Source organism: Mercenaria mercenaria, chromosome 17 (assembly GCF_021730395.1).
Source record: "Mercenaria mercenaria strain notata chromosome 17, MADL_Memer_1, whole genome shotgun sequence".
NCBI lineage: Eukaryota > Metazoa > Mollusca > Bivalvia > Venerida > Veneridae > Mercenaria > Mercenaria mercenaria.
In genome coordinates this window covers 66,151,706-66,176,077 of record NC_069377.1, presented here as the reverse complement: position 1 = coordinate 66,176,077, position 24,372 = coordinate 66,151,706, and the positions used below count along the sequence as shown (strand labels likewise).

The window sequence follows — 24,372 nt, the reverse complement described above, 5'->3', positions numbered from 1 at the left end:
AAATTGGTCTGAATGTTCAGCTTGATGATATCTAGATCAAATTTGAAACTGGGTCAACATCTATTAAAAACTTGGTCAGTAGGTCTGAAAATAGAAAAACCTTGTGACCTCTCTGGAGGCCATACTTTTGAATGGATCTTCATGAAAATTGGTCAGAATGTTCACTTTGATGATATCTAGGTCAAGTTTGAAACTGGGTCACGTGCCGTCAATAACTCGGTCAGTAAGTCAAATAATAAAAAAAACCTTGTGTCCTCTCTAGAGGCCATATTTTTCATGGGATCTGTATGGAAGTTGGTCTGAATTTACATCTTAATGATATCTAGGTCAAGTTCAAAACTGGGTCACATGCCATCAATAACTAGGTCAGTAGGTCAAATAATAAAAAAAACCTTGTGACCTTTCTAGAGGCCATATTTTTCATGGGATCTGTATGGAAGTTGGTCTGAAATTTCATCTTAATGATATCTAGGTCAAGTTCGAAACTGGATCAACTGCAGTCAAAAACTAGGTCAGTAGGTCTAAAAATAGAAAAACCTTGTGACCTCTCTAGAGGCCATATTTTTCAATGGATCTTCATAAAAATTGGTCAGAATTGTTGTCTTATTATGTCTAGGTCATGTTCAAAACTGGGTCACATGAGCTCAAAAACTAGGTCACTATGTCAAATAATAGAAAAGACGACGTCATACTCAGTTCAAAACTGGGTCATGTGGGGACAGGTGAGCGATTCAGGACCATCATGGTGCTCTTGTTTATTATTGGCCGTAGGGAAAAACCGAGACCACTTTCCTGTGGTACAACATGGATGGTACCTCCAATTTATAGGTGTATTTTGACATATCTGTACCTTTAAGAAAATTTCAACTATATTTTCTCATGATTCTTTTGATTGATCTTGATTATGATTTTTGTGAAGCCCGCTTGCGGAAGCGAAGACATAGTTGTCCAAATGGCTGGTCGGTGTATATGCGTGCGTCTAGTTTATCTAGGTCAAGTTCGAAAGTGGGTCACGTGCCTTCAAAAAGTAGGTCAGTAGGTCAAATAATGAAAAAACGTTGTGACCTCTCTAGAGGCCATATTATTCATGGGATCTGTATGAAAGTTGGTCTAAATGTTTATCAACTGGGTCATGTGGGAAGAGGTCAGCGATTCAGGACCATCATGGTCCTCTTGTTTTTTTTAAAGATTAACTTCCCTTAGTTGTTACTTTAAATAACCTATATTGTTACTTTTGTTTATAATTGACAGTATGGAAAAACCAAGACCACTTTTCTGTGGTCCAACATACATGTTACTTTCAAATTTTAGGTGTATTTTAAGGTATCTCTGCCAGAGTCTACCTGGTAAGGAGTTTTTTTAGTGGATTTAGAAAAACAAAAGAATTACAATAATTACCACAGAACCACAGAATTAGGATTTCATTTGCAAATACAGGTGCTAGTGTAAATAAATTTGCTATGACGGGCGTATATTGTGACATTCAGGCACTCTTGTTAAATTTAATACTTTTATCACAAGTAAGATCTAATTAGGTCAAGGTCTGCCTCAGGTGAACGACTTAGGCCCCCTTGGGCCTCTTGTTAATATCATAAGACACTAATGCATATAATATGCTCTTCCATTGATTTTACAGAAATAATCACTACAGTAGTTTATCTCCCAATAAAGTAGCTAAAGGTTACTTGAATCATCAACATAATATATATGCCGTGCCATGAGAAAACCAACATAGTGGCTTTGCGACCAGCATGGATCCAGACCAGCCTGCACATCCGCGCAGTCTGGTCAGGATCCATGCTGTTCGCTAGCAGTTTCTCTAATTCCAATAGGCTTTGAAAGCGAACAGCATGGATCCTGACCAGACTGTGCAGATGCGCAGACTGGTCTGAATCCATGCTAGTCACAAACCCACTATGTTGGTTTTCTCATGGCAAGGCTCATATGGTTTTCAGGAGATTGGGCTAGTTCCCTTTACTACTATATAAACAAGAGGGTACTGAAGGTCCTACATCGCTCATCTGACCTAGTTCTTACCCTAGATAATCTAGTATCTAAATTGTAAAAAATTATCATATTTAATTTATGCAGGTCTAATATGACTTGGAAAAAGAGCAAATTTTAATGCAGCTTTCATTTCAATATTTGGCCCAAGTGTGGTTTTAAATATGTTTATTGATACGCCAGTTGTATTTACTTATTTCTATAAATTAATTTGTCTTACTTTTGCCAACTATGATGAATGGTATTGCAATGTTTTACATCAACATTCGATATTAATCTATTTGAAATATTATTAGCTAAATGAAGAATTCAGCAATGTGTACACACTAAAATGGCTGCATCTATGCTCAGCAATTTTCTTAATATCTTTTTATTCCCCCACCACAAGTTGGGGGGGGGGGTGGGGGTAGAGAGGGTTATAGGAATGGTCTCCATCCATCCTTCTGTCCATCCGTAACATTTTGTGTCCACTCTGTATCTCCTTAACCCCTTGAAGGATTTTCATGAAACTTATCAAGTCGATGTGCAGAACTCATGAGTCAGCCATGTCGGCTCAAGGTCAAGGTCAAAGGTTTGAGCTCTGTATCTCCTAAACCCCTTGAAGGATTTTCATGAAACTTGGGTCAAATGATCACCTCATCAAGACAATGTGCAGAACTCATGAGTCAGCCATGTTGGCTCAAGGTCAAGGTCACAACTCAAGGTCAAATGTTTGAGCCTTCCATTTTGTGTCCGCTTTGTATCTCCTAAACCCCTTAAAGGATTTTTAAATTCATTGATGTCATCATACATGGACTAAAAAATATACTTAACAATGTCCACCCAATACCATAAACCCTTTCACTATCCATAACAGTGGCGGGGGTTATTATACCCCCACCAAACATGTTTGAGGGGGGTATATAGGAGGCAGTTTTGTCGCGTCCCGTCCCGTGCCGTCGCGTCCCGAAATCTATTATCTCAGTTATTACCAAATGGATTTGATTATCTCAGTTATTACCAAATGGATTTGATTCAAACTTAAAATACATGTTCCACCTTATCACCCGCATCATGTGACACAAGGTGCATAACTCTTGACACCAAGTTTTCATGAATTATGTCCCCTTTTACTTAGAATTTAAGGTTAATTTTGTTGTATTTTCACTATATCTCAGTTATTACTAAATGGATTTGATTCAAACTTAAAATAGTTGTTCCACCTCATCACCCAGATGATGTGACATAAGGTGCTTAACTCTGACATAAATTTTTATGAATTATGTCCCCTTTTACTTAAAATTTAAGGTTGATTTTGATGTATTTTCACTATATCTCAATTATTACAAAATGGATTTGATTCAAACTTAAAATAGATGTTCCACCTCATCACCCACATCATGTGACACAAGGTGCATAACTCTGACACCAATTTTTCATGAGTTATGCCCCTTTTTACTTAGAATTTAAGGTTAATTTTGATGTATTTTCACTATATCTCAGTTACTACTGAATGGATTTGATCCAGACTTAAAATAGATGTTCCACCTCATCACCCACATCATGTGACACAAGGTGCATAACTCTGACACTAATTTTTCTTGAATTGTGTCCCCTTTTACCTAGAATTTAAGGTTAATTTTGATGTATTTTCACTCATTCTGATTGGCTTAGAGCCAAAGGGAAGTAACCTTTTTAGCTCATCTGATTTTTTGAAAAAAAATGATGAGTTATTGTCATCACTTGAGCGGTTGTTGGCATCGGCGTCGGCGTCTGTGTCGGCGTTGCCTGGTTAAGTTTTATGTTTAGGTCAGCTTTTCTCCTAAACTTTCAAAGCTATTGCTTTGAAACTTGGAATACTTGTTCACCATCATAAGCAGACCCTGTACATCAAGAAACATAACTCCATCTTGCTTTTTGCAAGAATTATTGCCCCTTTTGGACTCAGAAAATCAGTTTTCTTGGTTAAGTTTTATGTTTAGGTCAACTTTTCTCCTAAACTAACAAAGCTATTGCTTTGAAACTTGGAATACTTGTTCACCATCATAAGCAGACCCTGTACATCAAGAAACATAACTCCATCTTGCTTTTTGCAAGAATTATTGCCCCTTTTGGACTCAGAAAATCAGTTTTCTTGGTTAAGTTTTATGTTTAGGTCAACTTTTCTCCTAAACTATCAAAGCTATTGCTTTGAAACTTGGAATACGTGTTCACCATCATAAGCAGACCCTGTACATCAAGAAACATAACTCCATCTTGCTTTTTGCAAGAATTAGTGCCCCCTTTTGGACTTAGAAAATCAGTTTTCTTGGTTAAGTTTTATGTTTAGGTCAGCTTTTATCCTAAACTATCAAAGCTATTGCTTTAAAACTTGCAACACTTGTTCACCATCATAAGCTGACCCTGTACAGCAAGAAACATAATTCCATCCTGCTTTTTGCAAGATTAATGGCCCCTTTTGGACTTAGAAAATATCAGATTTCTTGGTTAAGTTTTATGTTTAGGTCAACTTTTTCTCCTAAACTATCAAAGCTATTGCTTTGAAACTTGCAACACTTGTTCACCATCATAAGCTGACCCTGTACAGCAAGCAACATAACTCCATCCTGCTTTTTGCAATAATGATTGCCCCTTTTGGACTTAGAAAATCATTTTCTTGGTTGAGTATTATGTTTAAGTCAACTTTTCTCATAAACTTTCAAAGCTATTGCTTTAAAACTTGCAACAGTTTTTCACCATCATAAGTGGACACTGTACATCAAGAAACATAACTCTATCCTGCTTTTTGCAAGAATGATGGCCCTTTTTAGACTTAGAAAATCATGGGTAGGACAATATTTCTATTATACAAAAAAAATCAGATGAGCGTCAGCACCCGCAAGGTGGTGCTCTTGTTTTAACTTTTGTACTGAGTTTCTTAACCCTTTACCACACAGAACAGAAGCCAAAGTAACCTCTTTTACATAACACTGATAAGTGATAATCAATAATCAATAATCGGTATATGGCTGATAAAGGTGACTGTCTTATCTGAACAGAGGTGTTGGCATTATTTTGTGATTACACATACTCATGTTAAAAATGTCATTATTTTAATATTTTCTGTAAGTTTGACATTATTTTTGTCAATATAAAGTTTATAGCAATTTAAATTCTCTTTCCGATGATACAAAATTTATTGTAGTTTCTCTTTGAGTTTCGAAGATATAAAGTGTTAAAGTACGGGAATATATATTTTTAGGCATAAAATTCTGTTTTGGATTACTTTCACATTGAAATTCATATACAATTTCATTTTGATGTTTGAAAGTTTGATTTATAGTTAATAGACTTATCTTCCGAATCGGAATCGGTAAGTATTTATATAAAAAACAACCATCAAACTGAATAACACTACAAAAATAACGGATCGTAAAATTTCTGAAAGTGCAAAAAGATCGCGGAGATCGAGACTCGTAACCAACTACAGTATTCTTGTGCTAAAAATTAAATATTTTTAAGATAATATTACGTAATATTTTGATGATCAAACGTCAGTACATCACGGGTGACTTCCGCTGCAATTAACTCTTGGGGTGTCATAAAATATTTGAAAGCCGCGGTACTTCTGTTTTGATTAACACTTCCCGTTATGTAAGGCCATAAATTCCAAGCCATCATATACACAAATTGTTGTTTAGGGGAAATCTGCATGTATCACGCGTGACCTTCATGACCTAACACATTTAAAAATACTTTGATGTTAAATGGTTGTTATTTTTAGAACGAGGAAAGCCCCGCGAAACGGCTAGTTGCAAGCAGTTTTCTCAGTAATTTTCCATGACGTAGCGTCGTGCACATGTAGGAAAAAACCCCGGTGTCTTTCTTTGCAAAGTACTCGATAAATTTAAATAGTAACCACATGATTTTTTATGTAAATAATGATGACGAAATCCCATATTTTGAGTTAGTAAACATCCGGAATTTGTTTCTTTAGGAAAAGAATGAAAATAAAGCGATTGATTATGAGACACGGGATAAAACGATTCTGTTCAAATGGCCGTTAATCAGTATAATACGTTTCTATCGGGGAACCGTTAGACACGGGTCAATACGTTTCTGTTTGGGAATCGATAGATACGGTGATAAACGTATCGATGTGGGAAAGGGTTAAATTCCAGGAATTAGTCTATTTTTAGAAATCCTATTTTTAGATTTTCAGTATTTTAGGTGTTTTTCGAACTTTTTTATTATAAGTCCTATGTAAAAAGTAAAAACATTTTTCTGTGGTAACATGGGTCGGTAAGACCCTTTTTTGTATTCACTTTTAGTGTATCTCTAATATTAGAGATTTAATATATTTACTTGTATTACTATACTAGTATTATACTAGTATTACTTATATGTGGAAGCCCAGGATGAAGTACTCCAAAGTATTTTTAAGATTCCTTATGGTTGCCATTCTTCTGTGACAAGACCGTATGGTGGGGGTATGAGTCACTCCTGTGACAGTTCTAGTTAAAGTTGTCTTTCAGACTGCCTTTTTCAATATACTGATCCGATTCTATCAGCTTTATGAAAGGCTTGATGATGGCTTTCATATGAAATCAACTTATTGTCAGGCAGTTAATGGGCTAATCAGAACTTTGTGTAGACCGGAGAGTGTACTCTGTAGGGAGTCCAGGGGAAATATTTTGGCAAGTTATCCTTGAAATGATGCAATCTGACTTATATTTGACTAATAGTTGCCACAATGTCACCTTTAAAATTGTGCAAAAATTGATAGCTTTTAATTTTGACGGCCACTTAAGCAATTATAAATACAACTGATATAATGTTTTGAGAATGGAGCAAGCTGAAAAAGTCTTCTAAAATGACTGTTGCTTAAATTTTAGGCTACCAAAAATGTAAGCTCACCTGATTTTAGGGCAGGGAGTGGTGGAGGTGGTGCATTTCATGTGTGAAATGGGCAAAATTTTCCAGATCAGCAAAGCAGTAATTGAGGTAGACGCTTTTTAGCTCACCTGAACCAAAAGTTGAGGGTCAGCTATTAGTATTTGCAGATGGACCTCTCACAAGTTTATTCAAGTGGATAAGCTTGACCCCTTTAAGATGTGCCAGAGCTAAAAATAGCAAAAACCTTTCAACAGCTTCTCATGAATCACTTGATAGATCTCCAGTAAACTTGATCTGTACCAGACTTTTAGGGACCTCTCACAAAATTATTCAAATGGTTCTACTTGACCCCTTTAGGGGTGCTAGAGTTGAAAAAGGAAAAACTTTTCAATAATTTTTCATGAACCACTTCATCAATTTCAGCAAATGTGGCCTGTAGCATCCTTGATGAACATTTCCCAAATTTGTTAAAATGGTTCAGCTTGACTGCACTTAAAAGGTTTGACATCGTTGTTCGTATTTCAATTTCTTCTGCTAGACTTTCTTATATCCTTAGAACAGCAGGCACATTTTTATGCAATCTCGCCAGGCATATGTATGTTTTTGACAACACAGAAAATGACGTCACTCTTTTCATCTACGAAAACATATTTGAGCTCGGGATAAACACAATTCCCAAAGGGGTCCGTAATGGAGCAAGGGTACATAGAGATTTTTGGAACTTCTTCAAATCGCTCAAAAGGTCCTTTTTGATGTTGTCTGAAAGTGTCAGTATATGCCTCGGATGTAAGATATTTCCGTATTTGAGTGCTGCAGACCTAGACATTTCAGAAATATTTTCAAAATGAAATTCATGTAATAAATGTTGTTTCTACGGAAGCGTGGAAGGGCCATCAGACTCTAATACGTTCAGTTACGTTACAGCTGGGGAAAGGTTATTTAATTAAAAGAAGTGAAAGAATTTTCAAAACCATAAAAATGAGAAAGTTATTAGTAGTTCAGTAGTTTTATCAAAATGGCAGCCATTTTGTTTCCATGGTAACATAAGATAACATGACGGATTTATTAAATTTCTAGATATATATATTTTTAGCTCATCTGATTTTTTGAAAAAAAAATGTTGAATTATTGTCATCACTTGATCGGCGTCTGTGTCAGCGTCGGCGTTGCCTGATTAAGTTTTATGTTTAGGTCAGCTTTTCTCCTAAACTATCAAAGGTATTGCTTTGAAACTTGCAACACTTGTTCACCATCAATAGCTGACCCTGTACAGCAAGAAATATAACTCCATCCTGCTTTTTGCAAGAGTTATGGCCCCTTTTTGACTTAGAAAATATCAGATTTCTTGGTTAAGTTTTATATTTAGGTCAACTTTTCTCCTAAACTATCAAAGCTATTGCTTTGAAACTTGCAACAGTTGTTCACCATCATAAGCTGACCCTGTACATTAAGAAACATAACTCTGTCCTGCTTTTTGCAAGAATTATTGCCCCTTTTGGACTTAGAAAATCAGATTTCTTGGTTAAGTTTTATGTTTAGGTCAGCTTTTCTCATAAACTATCAAAGCTATTGCTTTAAAACTTGCAACACTAATTCACCATCATAAGCTGACCCTGTACAGCAAGAAACATAACTCTGTCCTGCTTTTTGCACGAATTATGGCCCCTTTTGGACTTAGAAAATATCAGATTTCTTGGTTAAGTTTTATGTTTAGGTCAGCTTTTCTCCTAAACTATCAAAGCTATTGCTTTGAAACTTGCAACTGTTGTTCACCATCATAAATTGACCCTGTACATTAAGAAACATAACTCTGTCCTGCTTTTTGCAAGAATTATTGCCCCTTTTGGACTTAGAAAATCAGATTTCTTGGTTAAGTTTTATGTTTAGGTCAGCTTTTCTCATTAACTATCAAAGCTATTGCTTTAAAACTTGCAACACTTATTCACCATCATAAGCTGACCCTGTACAGCAAGAAACATAACTCTGTCCTGCTTTTTGCAAGAATTATGGCCCCTTTTGGACTTAGAAAATATCAGATTTCTTGGTTAAGTTTTATGTTTAGGTAAACTTTTCTCCTAAACTATCAAAGCTGTTGCTTTGAAACTTGCAACTTTTGTTCACCATCATAAGCTGACCCAGTACATCAAGAAACATAACTCCATCCTGCTTTTTGCAAGAATTATGGCCCTTTTTGGACTTAGAAAATCATGGGTATGACAATTTTTCTATTATAAAAAAAAAAATCAGATGAGCGTCAGCACCCGCAAGGCGGTGCTCTTGTTTTGAATTGTATTAACTTATTACTGTAAAATACTTTCTATCCTTTTTCCAGCTAGAATGAAAGAAATTACCATGTTTTACATCTAACACTCAAGAAACACTGGAAGTCTATGGGTATTTGCTAAATAAAGAATTCAGCAGTGCGTAATTGACATCATAAACACACTCAAATGGCTGCCTCCATGATCAGCCATTTTCTTAAATTTCAAACTGCCATATCTTCTTCAATTGTGGTCCGATTTTTAACATTCTTTCAGCATTATAAGAGGCCTGGGGATAACTTTCATATAAAACTAACTTACTGTCAGGCATTCCTTGCACTTTAAGGGTCATCAGGGCTAAAATCAGGAAGAAAAAAACTTTAAAGGACTTCTCATTTATGCTGAATGGATGTTCACCAAACTTGGTCAGAAGCAGTGTTAAAGCCTCTTGTTTGCAGATTTCTTATTGATAAAAAACTTTTACATTTGCCCTGTACATTTAAAACTTCTGAGTTTCATTGCATTCCCCAATTAACCCTTACCCTGCTAAACTCTGCTAAATTTCTATAATGAATTTATCAGTCATCAGTCTGTACCATTAACTGTTAAAAAGTGGGGGGGGGGGCTTTCCAAAAAGATACTGACTTAATGGTGAACTAGTGAACGGATGTGCCGGCTGATCAAGATCTACACTGGTTCCAATGGAAGAATTAATCCTGTCCAGCATGATAAGGGTTAAGATAGTTTTGCATATTTTATTCAAATTAAATAAAAATGGTTTGGTTGTTTGGTTGATTTTTTGCTAGATTTATTTGATATATATAGACTTCCGCCAAGTTTTCATAATGGACGTCTGCTGGAAAATCAGAATACTGATGACAATTTTGCATAAAGGATAATTTTTACATTGTAGATTTTTATGAAATTTGTCACAGTTGTAAATTTAAATATCTTTCATTTGTTTGAGTAAAATGTTTAGGTCTGTGTGCTTATTTCTGAGATTCTTGCCCATATTTTAAGAGATCTGCAAATTTCAAGCTGATTTTGTAACCGGTTTTGCATTATTTTACATGTCAACAATTTTGTCAATATATTTGATCTTAAGAAAGATAGAAAAGCTGCCAGTTTAATCAGTAACACAAAGGTTGCCATTTATCAGTGATTTCTTTAATCTGCCATTGCATAATCTGGGCTTTTTAGCTTGTCTGATTTAATGAAAAAAATCTACGAGGTATTGTCGTAACTTGATTGTTGGCGTTCGTTAAAATATTTGTTTAGGTCAGCCTTTTCTAAAAAGCTATAAGAGCTACAGGTTTGAAAATTTTTCACACTTGTTAATCATCATTAGTTGACATTATAGGCCAAGAACCATAACTCTGATAAGCATTGTATTCGAATTATGGCCCTTTTTATTCTTAGAAAATTCAATTTTCTAGGTTAAAGTTTTTGTTACGTCAAATTTTTCCCCAAAACTGTAAGAGCTACAGCTTTGAAACTTTGCGCGCTTGTTTTCATCATTATATGAGTAAGTAGACCAAGAGCCATACCTTTTGCTAGCATTTTATTAGAATTATGGCCCTTTTGATACTTAGAAAATTTGAATTTCTTGGTTAAAATTTTTGTTTAGATCCACCACTTGAATACTACAAGAACACTAGCTTTGCAACTTTGCAGACTTGTTTATCATAATTAGGTGGGCACGTAGGCCAAGAGCCATAAGTCTGATATGCATTTTCTCTGAATTATGGGCCTTTACGTTCTTACAAACTTTTAATTTCTTTTTATTTAGGTCCACTTTTCTTGAAAATCTATCAGAGCTATAGTCAAGAACCATAACTCTCTCTTGCATTTTGTCAGAATTATGGGCCTTTTAACTTAGAAAATCAGTATTTCGTGGTTGTTTTTTGTTTAAGTTCACTTTTCTTGAATACTTTACTATAGCTTTGAAACTTCATATATTTTTATGCCCCCAAAGGGAGGCATATTAGTTTTCAACTGTTCGTCCGTTCCTTCGTTAGTTAGTTCGTTCGTTCGTCACAATGTTAACTTTTTGCATGAAGGCACTTTACTCACGAACCACTGCACCCAGGACCTTCAAACTTCACATGCTGATAGTACTTATTGAGTATACCACCCCTACTGACTTTGGGGTCACCAGGTCAAAGGTCAAGGTCACAGGGGCCAACATTAACTTTTGGCATGAAGGCCTTTACTTGCGAACCACTGCACCCAAGACCTTCAATCTTCACATGCTGATAGTACTTATTGAGTACACCACCCCTACTGACTTTGGGGTCACCAGGTCAAAGGTCAAGGTCACAGTGGCCAACGTTAACTTTTTGCATGAAGGCACTTTACTCGCGAACCACTGCACCTAGGACCTTCAAACTTCACATGCTGATAGTACTTATTGAGTACACCACTCTTACTGACTTTGGGGTCACCAGGTCAAAGGTCAAGGGCACAGGGGCCAATGTTAACTTTTTGCATGAAGGCACTTTACTCGCGAACCACTTCACTCAGGACCTTCAAACTTTACATGCTGATAGTACTTTATGAGTACACCAACCCTACTGACTTTGGGGTCACCAGGTCAAAGGTCAAGGTCACAGGGGCCAACGTTAACTTTTTGCATGAAGGCACTTTACTCGCGAACCACTTCACCCAGGACCTTCAAACTTCACATGCTGATAGTACTTACTGAGTACACCACCCCTACTGACCTTGGGGTCACCAGGTCAAAGGTCAAGGTGCTGCGGGGGCATTTGTCACCATTAGTGACAGCTCTTATTAGCTTAACAATTTCTAGCTATTCTACTCATCCTTGGTTAAAGTTTTGCATGTAAGTACATATAGCTAACAATTAAAGGTATATAGCTTTGAAACTTATTTTTTTCTTTTTCTAGGTGAATTACCAACCTCACTGGGTCAAGTCCCATAACTCTTACATGTATTTTGAGCAAATTATGCTCCTTTTTGTACTTAGAAAATCCTGGTTAAAGTTTTGCATGCAAGCACATATTAAAGCTATTATTTAAAGGCATAGAGCTTTGAAACTTATTTTTTCTAGGTCAATAACCAACCTCACAGGATAAAGTCCCATAACTCTGACATGTATTTTGGGCAAATTATGCCCCTTTTTGGACTAAGAAAATCCTGGTTAAAGTTTTGCATGCAAGTATATTTCCAAAACTAATGCAGATATTGATTTAAAACTTCACTTGTGTTTTCGGGGTTCTAAAACTAGGTGATAGCATCAAGTCCCATAACTTTGACTTGCATTTTGGCCAAATTATGCCCCCTTTTGGACTTAGAAAATCCTGGTTAAAGTTTTGCATGCAAGTTACCATCTCCTGCAAGAAAAGAGTTATGTACAGCTCTTGTTTTATCATAAATTAAGATGAGTAAAAAGGCCAAGAACCATAACCCTTTTCTTGCATATTGACCAGCACTCACAGATGACGGATGGCACCCGCAGACGGTGCTCTTGTTTCTGTTTTACAGGTAATGATTTACCTAATCACTCCCAGTTTTTCAAACATGCAGAACTACCTTTATGTGAAATGTTTCCTCAGATATTATTAATGGACAAGATACTTGAAAACTTCCTTTCTTGAAACAAAAGTGAAACAGCAGGATCTTCACCTGTTACTTCATATCCCTATATGCTCCAACCTTTAGGGACTTATTAGTCCTCTATCTGTTACCTACAACATGTACACACACAGACCCTTAGCTCAAAGATATACTTGGAAGTCAAAAGTCTGTATGGGTTCACTGTCTGCTCCATAACTCAACCATCCATCAAGGGATTTTAATGTAATTTTGAACAAATGTTCCCCATAACAAAGTCAACTCACAGATGCACAACTCAGGTCAGGCTCATACTTGGAAAGTCAATATGGAGTTTTTTCATCTGTTGCATAACTTAAACATCTATCAAGGGATTTTAATATAACTTGGCACAATTTTTGCCCATGTAAATAGGATGTGTGGTGCACAACTTCCAGACTACAAACTCAGAGATCAACTTCAAGTCACATATGGAACAATTATTAACAGGGTCTGTTTCATGTCTGCGTCATACATCAAGGGATTTTGATATTACTGCGCACAAACATTCCCCATATTGAGATGGTGTATCGTGCGCAACACCCAGGAACCTCATCAAAGGTCAAAGTCTTGGACATCAAAGATTTAAGGTAATTTTTCAAGTCCTTTCTTAAAGGGAACCTAATACAAGAAATTAATGCAGGTCCCTGTGACTTTGAACTTTGAGCCACTGATCACAAAGGTATTAGGGATCTTCCTGGTATTACACTTATTCATTGTGTAAAGTTTCAAAGACATAAATATTACAGTCCTGAAACCAATGTCAGTCTGCAGGTCACTCGGTCATTGACCTTTGACCTGTTATTCTCAGTAGGGATCCTAAGTAGTTCTTAGTCATTGTAGCCATTATAAGAAGTTGAGTTTGGTCCCTGTAACTTTGACCTTTGAGAGAATGATCCCAAAATCAGTAAGTATCTTCCTTTAGTTGTACCTAGTAATTATTTCAAGTTTGAAAGCAATTATACCTTGACATAGAGTCAGAAAGCATTTGCAGCCTCCAGGTCACTGTGACCTTGACCACTGTGTTATTGACACCTGAAACAATAGGGATCCTACTCAAGTGGTGCTTAATTACCCTGTAAATCTCTGAAGTTTGAAGCTGTAGATATTATACTGTCAAAAAAAAAAAGAAGGAAAATGTTGACAGACATGAACAACATCATTCTATGACCTGCTCTATATGAAAGTGAATGATAATTGATTAAAATATATAGATAACCCATTAATAGTTTACATAGTGAATTATGTATAAGATGGAGCAAGGAACTGACAAATATAGAAAGTTAATGACTTTTTTTATAGGGGTGGGGGAGTGCTAAAGTTCATGGATATCAATAATACGGTTGGCTTCAACAATTTATATAAATTTCCATTTGTTGTGTCTTTGAAATTAATGACTTTAAGTCTGCACAACAGACAAGACAGCTGTTTTATGCAAACAGAATTATATGATTTTCTAGTATATAATTTCCTGCCAAATTTTATACAAAACCAAAAGATACCAACTACATGTACTGGTATAATAATCATTAGTATTACAATAAATAATGTTCAGAGAATGCAAAAATCACAGTTTTATTATCTGTTGCATTTACATTGGATACATACATGTTTTAAGCATACAAAGTGTTTTGATCTATGTAACTAAGGCCTAATAAATTTTATGAATTGTTTGATTTGGTTATTTGCAAAATCTCTTCACCGATAAGCACAAAACCTCACTACTGATAAGCTAGATACTAAAAAATGTTATCAGGACCTGGTATACTTCCAAACAAATTAACTAACCCCATCAAACTTCCAGAAATGACTGCAAACATAGATCAAACTCAATGCATAGAAGTAATAGGCAAGAAGTCAATAGGGGACAGGAGCAAAAGTCCAAGAGGCACCGATGGTTGGCTGCAATAGGGATCATCTACTCGGCATGTCCAATCGTCCCAAAAGTTTCAACATTCTGGGCCTAGTGGTTCTCAAGTTATTGATTTGAAACAGTTTTCCATGTTTGGGCTCCTGTGATCTTGACCTTTGATTGAGTGACCCCAAAATATATAGGGGTCATCTTTTCTGCATGTCCAATCAACTGATGAAGTTTCAAGATTCTGGGCCAACCGGTTCTCAAGTTATTGATTGGAAAGAGTTTTCCATGTTCAGGCCCTTGTGACCTTAACCTTTGTTCAAAAATCTACAGGGGTCACCTACTCTGTAAGTCCTATCATCCTATGAAGTTTGAAGGTTCTTGGTCAAATGGTTCTCAAGTTACTGATAGGAAACATTTTTCTAATTTCTGGCCCCTGTGACCTTGATGATAGGAAACTGTTTTCTAATTTCTGGCCCCTGTGACCTTGAACTTTGATCAAATGACCCAAAAATCATTAGTGGTCATCAACTCTACATTTCCAATCATCCTTTGAAGTTTCAACATTCTGGGTCAAGTGGTTCTTAAGTTATTGATCAAAAACAGTTTTCCATGTTCAGGCCACTGTGACCTTGACCTTTGATCAAGTAACCCCAAAAATAAGAGGGATCATCTACTTTGTAAGCCCTATCACCCAATGAAGTTTGAAGATTCTAATTGTCAAATGGTTCTCCAGTTACTGGTCAAAAATAAAGTGTGATGGGCAGATGGCCCTTGTGACTTTGACCTTGATGGAGTGACCCCAAAATCAATAGGGGTCATCTACTCGGTTAGTTTATAAAACATTCACCAAAAAACACACTATGTGCAGTAAGATGCGCATAATGCCACTTTGATGTGGTAATTTTCCATACTTTTTCACCAAAATTGACTAAGAAATGATGATCAACTATGTTAAATTTGCACACAGAATGGGAAGTGTATCAAAATCAGAGCCCATAGGTACTAAACTCTTCTTTATCACAAAATTGTATGCCAGTAAAAACAAACTATTTCACAATGTCTGTATGAGAATTTTAAAATGATTAAATAATACCAGGTATGGCCCATCTTTCTGTTTGCCTTTATTGTAAACTACTGCATTAGTAATTATGGCCCCCTCCTAAGAAGGTGGGGTATATTGTTTTGCAAATGTAGGTCAGTCGGTCTGTCCGTAGACCAATAAGTTTCCGGATGATACTCAAGAACTCTTGGGCCTAGGAACATAAAAGTTAAAAAGGAGGTTGGTCATGACCAGCAGATGACCCCTTTTGATTTTGAGATCAGTTTGTCAAAGGTCAAGGTCAAAGTGACCCGGAACAAGTAAATTGTTTCGGGATGATAACCCAAGAATGCTGAGGCCTTGGATCATGAAAGTTGATAGGGAGGTTGGTCAGGACCAGTAGATGACCCCTATTGCTTTTGAGGTTAGTAGGTCAAAGGTCAAGGTCACAGTGACCTGGAATAGTTAAACGGTTTCCTGATGATAACTCAAGAATGCTTGGGCTTAAGGTCATAAAACTTGATAGGGAGGATGTTCATGACCAGCAGATGACCCCTATTGATTTTGAGGTCAGTAGGTCAAAGGTCAAGGTCACAGTGACCTGGAACAATTAAACAGTTTCTGGACTATAACTTGAGAACGCTTGGGCCTAGGATCATGAAACTTAATAGGGATGTTGATCATGACCAGCAGATGACCCCTATTGATTTCGAGGTCAAAGGTCAAGGTCACAGTGACCCGAAACAGTTGGAACTGGATGATAACTCAAGAAAGCTTTGGCCTAGGATCATGAAAGTTGACAGCAGATGACCCCTATTGATTTTGAGATCAGTAGGTCAAAGGCCAAGGTCACATTGACCCAGAACAGTAGAACTTTTTTTGCCAAATAACTAGAGAATGCTTTAGTCTAAGATCACATTTGATACAGAGTTTACTTATGACTGGTAAATGAACCATAATAATTATTATTGATTTGAGATCAGTACGTCAAACATCCAGTGCACATTGACCAAATAATTTCTGCTCCTTGTGCAATTACTGAATACATCAAAGGGGGCATTTCATGTTCTACGAGCTCTTATGTTATCATAGAGGAACAGTATATAACCTCTATATGTTTCAACTGTTTATATGGTGCTTTCATTGTTATATGTTATATGTATATGCTGTTTTTTTTAACTTTGTTTACTTTGCTTTAACTTACTTGATCTTCTCAATTGTGTTTGTTTTTGGAGGAAATGCACTGTATGTTTTTTCCTGCTTTCAAGATTTTGTAAAGAAGTATAGTCAATTTACTACTGTGCATGTCTTGTTTATCCAGGGGATATCCCAGGTAAGATTGTAACTTTAAAACAGCTCTTGTTTGAGCATGCACCCAGACAACAACATTTGACAAACTACAAAAATATTGCCAGATATTCAGTTCAAAAGGATATAACAGAAAAATGACCGATAGTGTACCTGGGAAGAGTTTACTTGAGGAAAGTAAATTTTATGAAAATTCTTTATCTGAGAACCAGTCTGAAATAAACTGTGACTCCTGTGAAGAAGATGTTGAGTCTAGACCTGCTGTGGGATTTTGTGTGGAGTGCCAGAGCTATCTGTGTGATCAGTGTTTTCAATACCACTGCCTTCCACGACCTATGCGGCATCACCGATTGCTGGATAAAAAAGAAATGCCCAAGAAAAAGGTGACAGGGAGTTTGTCTGAAGTTTGCCAAAAGCATGAAGGGGAGACAATGAAGTTTTACTGTAAAACTCATGAAGAAGTTGGTTGTAACTCCTGTATGGTTATTGAACATAAGCCATGCCCAGAAATATGCAGTTTGGCCGATATTGCCAAAGGTGTGGAAAAATCTTATCAGTATAGAAGTCTATGTGACAAAATCACTGTAACCAAAAGAGAGCTTGAAGATCAGATCAGAGTTGCCCATGAAAACATCGAAATAAGCAAATCATGCAGAGAAACAGCAATTTGCAGTATAGATGAATTTCAACAGAAAATGCTTGAGAAACTTGAATCACTTAGAAATGAAATAACGAAAGAAGCTGAAGAAAAAGAGAGAAAAGAAACCATTAAAATAGAACAAGTAGTCAAAGTAGCAAATAAAACAAAGGAAGAACTGCAAGATTTATCAACCAACATGGAAATACTTGAAGAAACGAAACAAAGCAAACAGTTATTTGTCGCTATAAAAAAAGTAGAAAAGCAACATCAAGCTTTGGTGAAAAACTTGGAAGACATGAAAAAAGAAAATAAAGTGGAAAGATATTCATTTGTTGCAAATGAACTTTTGTCAAGTATGTTCCAGAATATTGATGCGTTAGGTGAACTGAGCATTCCTGAAGCCGACAATTCATCTGAAGCACTGCTTAGTTCTTACAGTTATTATCTTGAATATGGATTCCCGAAAGTACTGGTGACACCAGACGATTATTTTCTATTTACTGACCGCATATTTAATGACATTTACTTAATGGAAGATAATGAAATCATTGCAAAGAAACGACTAACCTCATGCCCATGGGATGTAGCACTGACTGAAGAAAATGAATTTGCAGTCACATTCCCAAATGAAAGGAAAATCAAAATCCTTGCAGTTGCTGATCAAGAAATCATAGAAAGCAGAGAAATTAAAGTAAATGCAAGATGTGAAGGCATAGCGTATGCCAATAAGCTGTTACTTGTGGCTTGTACAAATCCACCATCAGTGATTGTATTAGATATTTCTGGCAAGATCATTCGAACCATTTCAACGGATGAAAATGGCTGCCTGTTGTTCAAACAGCCAGCTTACATAGCATTTAGCAGAAAAAGAAAACGTATTTGTGTGACAGACAGACAGAGTGACAGTATAAATATACTTACGATGGAAGGAAAATTAGATAAGGTTTGCAAACTGGAGGAAGTCAAAATGCCTCTTTCAATTGCTTTTTGTGAAGATTCAGATGAAGATGAAGAAAAAGATGAAGATGAGGAAAGAGATGAAGATTCAGATGAAAATGAAGATACAGATGAAGGAAAAAATGAAAATGAAGAAAACGATGAAGAAAAAAAGGAAGATACAGATGAAGATAAAGATGAAGATGGATACTTAGGACTTGTTGACTTTAAAGACAATTCTTTACATGTATTCAACATACACACTGGTGAGTCAAAGTCAGAAATGTTAGACTTAACTGATTCAGACAACCCACATTTTTGTAAAATTACAGACTTTAAAATTTTACATTCTAAAATATTGACAGTCACTGGGTTTATGACAACAAAATATTAAGTGTATATTGATGCTACTACATTGTACTTGCATTTTTTTTTTAATAATGTTGTTTGTTGAATGTATACCAGAGTTCAATCTTAAATGGTATCAGACAACTTTAATCTTAATATAGAGATCTATAGATATATATTATGGAAGCAATTTTTGTTTTTATCCTATTTCCAATTGTGTATATATTAAATCGACACAGTCAACGTATAAAATTGACTCTAAAATCCTTTAACCTGCTAAATTTCTAAAATGGACTGGTCTGTCATTCAGTTTGGGTAGTACCATTTATTAACTGAAGAGGTGTTCACTGAAAATTTACTGACTGAATAGCAAACAGTGCAAACCATGATCAGACTCCACGGATGATCTTGGTCTGCACTGGTCGCAAAGGCAAAATCACTTTCCCTCAGCAGGCTAAAGGTTAAGAGGCACTTCTCCAGATAATGATTTGCATCAGTTTTCTTTTCTGAATTTAGTCAGTACAAAATAAGGAAAGAGGACCATCGTGGCCATAAATCACTCACTGGACCTTGTCCTTTTGACCTTGATTATATGTCACACAGTTTATCATGAAAGGTAACCATTGTTAAAATATTTATCCTGAAAATATGAGTTATAACCTGTACAAGGAAACTAGACATCTTTTACTAAGGAGATATGATCTTAACAAACACTGTCCAATCATGGTTTCTGAATAATGTTTTATATACAGACATAGTTTTTACAGAAATGATTTAGTGTAAAGCAGTAAATCCCTCAAAGTATAAACCCATAATGTAAGTTTTCAGAGAAAATTGTATCTGAAACTGTTGGTCCAGAAATTAATAAGAATTATTTAGGCAAGATTTTCATTATTTTTAATGTATTCTCTTGACATTTTTAGCTCACCTGTCACACATAGTGACAAGGTGAGCTTTTGTGATCACCCTTTGTCTGTCTTCCGTCGTCAGTCAGTCCGTCCATGCGTGCGTGCATCAATTTCTTGTCTGTACAATAGTGGTGTCATTTATGATTTTATTTTAACCAAAGTTGCACACAACTTGTATCACCATAAGACCTTGATTCCTTTAAATACGCCCGAAGGAACGTATTATGTTATCACCTTGGTGTCCGTCTCTCTGTCTGTCTGTTGGTTAGCAGTTTCCCTTCCCCTCTGTAACTCTTGAACCCCTTGAAGGATTTCAAAGAAACGCGACACAAATGTTCACCTCATTGAAATGATGTGCAGAGCGCATGTTTCCGATGGCTCACTTCAAGGTCAAGGTCACACTTAGGGGTCAAAAGTCATATGACTTTGTTTTGTGTGTATATTGCTCTGCATTTGCGTTGCATTGCAGTGCTCTTGTTTTTATTTGGCAGATCCTTCTTTTGTTCACTTACAATAATTTCTTTTTTAATTACTTCCCTTTTATATTACTATAAATAGCTTATTTAGTAACTTTTTTATTATTGGCCGTAGGGAAAAACTGAGGCCACTTTTTTGTGGTACAACATGGATGGTACCTCCAATTTTTAGGTGTATTTTGGCATATCTGTACCTTGTAAGAATTTTTTTTCTTTTTGGTTAAATTTCTCCCCTTTGTTGTTCCTGTCCTTTGGACTTATTGCTATATAGAAAACTGATTTCAAAACAATTTTATTTTACACAAGACTAGTGTTCCTTGGGTGACCCCTGCTGGTCCGTTTTCAAAATAGTTTTACACAAATGTTTCTTGGGTGACCCTCTACCAAATTCCTTCAAACAATTTTGATTCATTGAAAAAGTGGCTGCCTGGGGGAGGGGCTCATTTTCCCATATGGCTATACAAAAAACTTCTTGTATAAAACTACTGGCCTGATTTGAAAATAATTTTATTTGAAGCAACTTTGAAGTGCCGGTTTTAATCTATTTTTAGATTTTTAGATCAGTGACAGTGGTGCCAGTAATGATCTGTTATTGGTGGAGCCTGTATGGCGCAGTTTATATTAGATCATGGGCAAATTTGATCAAGAGTATGGGGAAAAGGTAGAATATTTTATGCAAACAGGACACTGATCTTGGATTTAGCTTAATTTTTATTTTGCAGTTATTTTCAGGCAAGATGAATGCATAGTTCAGTACTGCAAGGCTGATGTACAGCTTCTCCACATATCTCTCTGGCGTGGCGACTTGTTTGTAAATCAGTTACATTTTGTTACTGTTCAGTCCGTCTTATACATCTATACATGATATAGTCTAGTTTTTAATGTTTCCTCCTTGATTGCTATGAGCAGTTGGTCTAGTAGTTAGAATGCGTTCCCAGCGGTATCATTTCCAGTGATTGGTTGTATGTACCAGGGGCGTCCTTTTTGATAGTAGATATATTGCCAGAATAGCAGCTTTGTGAACGTTTGTCCAGATCCTCTTTCCTGGTAGAATGCTGAATGCATTTTCGACATTTGTAACAAGTGTATTGTATCTTGTGTCTGTTCAAAGATTCACAGTGTTTGTATTATTTGTAACAAATTTCTGTAATGTAATGTAATGTAATGTAATGGTAAATCATTCCAAACAACAGGCCCTGAATACAATAAGCTTCCTTTGAAAAGTTCTGTATTTGGTTTTGGTACTTTGAAAGTAGGACCACGTACTGATCTTAAAATAATGGATTGATTAACATCATCTGCATCCTTAAGTTCAAAGTCTTTACATATATACATTGGAAAATTTCTGTTTACAATTTTAAACATAACTATAGCTTTATTGAATTTAACTTTATCTAGGAAGGGAAGCTGATTCATTTTTCTCATCGCGTCTCCAAAGGTTGTATAGTTTTGTCCAAAAATCAGTTTACACGCCAATTTTTGAAGGCGAATAATTTTACTGACATTAGAATGTGTTGTATTTGACCATAAAATACTACAGTAATCAATATGTGATTGAATATATACATTATAAAACATTATTTTGTGTTTTAAATCAAGAAATGATTGAATTTTTGAGAGAAGCCAAAGGTACGAGGATATTTTCCTTGTTACATATCTAACATGGGTGTCCCATTTCCTTGTATTCTCAATATGAATGCCAAGTAATTTCTCTCCATTGCTAATTTCAAGATTTACATTATGATACTGAAGAGATAAAGGTTTTTCTGAAACCTGTCGACTTCTCTGAGGGGTTGTAATAAGTAAAACTTTGGTTTTGGAAGTATTCAATTGGGTTCCATTATATTTGCACCAATGCTCTAATTTTTGCAATGCTTGCATCAAGTTTGACTGTAAAGTAGCTTTACATGACATCGTATAATGTAGTGTCATCAGCATATAGATCAACTGATTTAATATTATCAGAAATTAAGAGTGGAAGATAATTAATAAATAGAAGGAATAGTAAGGGACCAAGTATTGAGCCCTGGGGTACCCCACATTCATAATTCTGTTTTACTACACATAATTATAATAGACTGCTAGTTCTGTTCTTGTATATTTTATAAATATCGTATTTGTAGTTTTTTTTTTTTTTTTCTTTTCAGTAATTAATTTGGGAAAATCTGCTGCATAAGACTAAAATGAAAGAGATTCCATTAATAATAGTTAGTTGGTCTCAATTTAATGAAATGTTTTGACACTGTATGATTTTAAGTCACCACATGGCCAGTGGCCAGCTTTCTGATTAACAGTCCAAAGGTTACTAGTTCCATCCTTGAAATCCTTAAGTTCCATCCTTAAGATTTATAAGTAGAATAAAAATCTTGATTTAACTAATTTAAGTTATTTTCTCTTTCAGTAAATGCTACATCTCAGTTGGGATTATTTGAGTAGTAAACTCGAAAATATATGTAATTGTTATAATTCTTATTTCTGCAGTACAGTCCTTTTAAATCTTTTAAATGTAAGGCTACACAAATTGATGAGCTGATCTTTTGTGTATCTATATTACTGCTTTATTGTTTTCATTTGTACTAATTCATGTGATATACAATAGACCTGACAAACAGATTTTGTTTAATTTGTTTCCTTTTGTAAACATGTGTATTTGTTAGAACTGGATGTATCATTAAACAGATTACAGAAGCTATTTTTCTTATTTGCTATATTGCCCCATGGATCAGTGAAGATTCATAGCAAGATATTTCATCATTCTTCTGAATGTCAAAGATGTTTCAAAGGTAGAAATGATAATTTTTACATTATTTAACATCTACATGTTGATACCAGTATTAATTAAATAAACTTTGTAAGTTTGTTCAACTGTCAAAAATAAGCATAACTCTTAATACGTGGAACATAAAAGCAGTGCTTATTTGAAACTATTCAAACTATGCACGTATAAAGCACCTTGTGTGAGTTAGATGAAAAACAGGTATTTTGGTGTGGAAGTTATCCTTTGACAACAAAAAGGTGCTTAAAGTGCAAAAATTCATTAGAAAAAGCTTCAGATTGTTACTGTATGTATGTGTGTATGGATAATCGAAGCTACACCAGCTTGGCAACTGAAACTAAAAGCTTGCTCACAAGAAATGGATTTGGTTACTTTTGGGACAACCAATATAATAGTTGAAACTGAAACTGAAACTGCTTTATTTGATTAAACGCCTAACTTTGCACATAGTATATTCACTGGCGTTGTACATTAAATTAAAGATTTTATGATAAGATATATACATAATGGTATCAAACAATGAAATACAGTGTAACTTCCGAAAACCGGACCTTCTGAAAACCGGAAACCTTTGAAAACCGCACGAAACTCAAAGTCCCATTTTTTTCTGTTCTTATTTCTATATATTTTTAACTTCTGAAAACCGGAACTCCCGATTTCTGAAAACCGGACGATTTTTGAAGCACCGTTTATATTTTAACACTAAGATTGACTTCCGAAAACCGAACAGCAAAATTTTTGCTGGATTAAAAGTGTCACCTGATAGTCCAAAAAAAAATGTCAACATCTTCTTTTGTTTATCAGCTATTAGCGGCACGTGTTTATTTTGACACGCTATATAATCACAATGATCATCTGATGCAAAAGTAAGGAAGTAATTAGCGATTATTTTCATTTGTATTCAGTTTATGAAAACATGAAGAATTAAATATCTTACGTGTTAAAACCTTTCTTAATGTTTGAATGAAAGAAAGATAGGCGTTTTAAATGATTTAGTTACATCGATTAAACTATGCATTATCAACATTAATTAAAATTTAATGTTGACAACTCAGGACTCCAAAGATGGTAAAATGTAAGTGGAAAATGTTTGCATAAATGCTATTACTAAAGTTATGTTGTTTCTTTTTATACTTGTTATTTATGTATTTATTATCCTTAATGTTTGTAATTGATTATTAATTAATTAATTAATTTCTTTATGTGAAATTGTAAAATTGAAAAAAAAGATAATAATCTCCTTCATCCTACAAGTAGGAAAACATAACTCTTTGTGCACCATGTCCACTTTGCCTACAGACTTCCAAACTTCTGAATTCCGGAAACTTCCAAAAACCGAACTTTTAGGC

The 24,372-nt window shown here is 35.4% G+C and overlaps 1 protein-coding gene across 1 annotated transcript; it reads left to right on the top strand.

Moving 5' to 3' along the window:
* Nucleotides 1-16,812: 16,812 nt before the first annotated feature.
* LOC123536727 (uncharacterized) lies at nucleotides 16,813-22,939 on the top strand. The gene has a single exon (XM_045320109.2). The coding sequence runs from the start codon at nucleotides 17,077-17,079 to the stop codon at nucleotides 18,907-18,909; it is 1,833 nt and encodes a 610-aa protein (XP_045176044.2). The 5' UTR covers nucleotides 16,813-17,076; the 3' UTR covers nucleotides 18,910-22,939.
* The last annotated feature ends 1,433 nt before the right edge of the window (nucleotides 22,940-24,372 follow it).

Coding starts and splice junctions, on each gene's coding strand:
- LOC123536727 (XM_045320109.2), top strand. CDS start 17,077: ATGACCGATAGTGTACCTGGGAAGAGTTTACTTGAGGAAAGTAAATTT.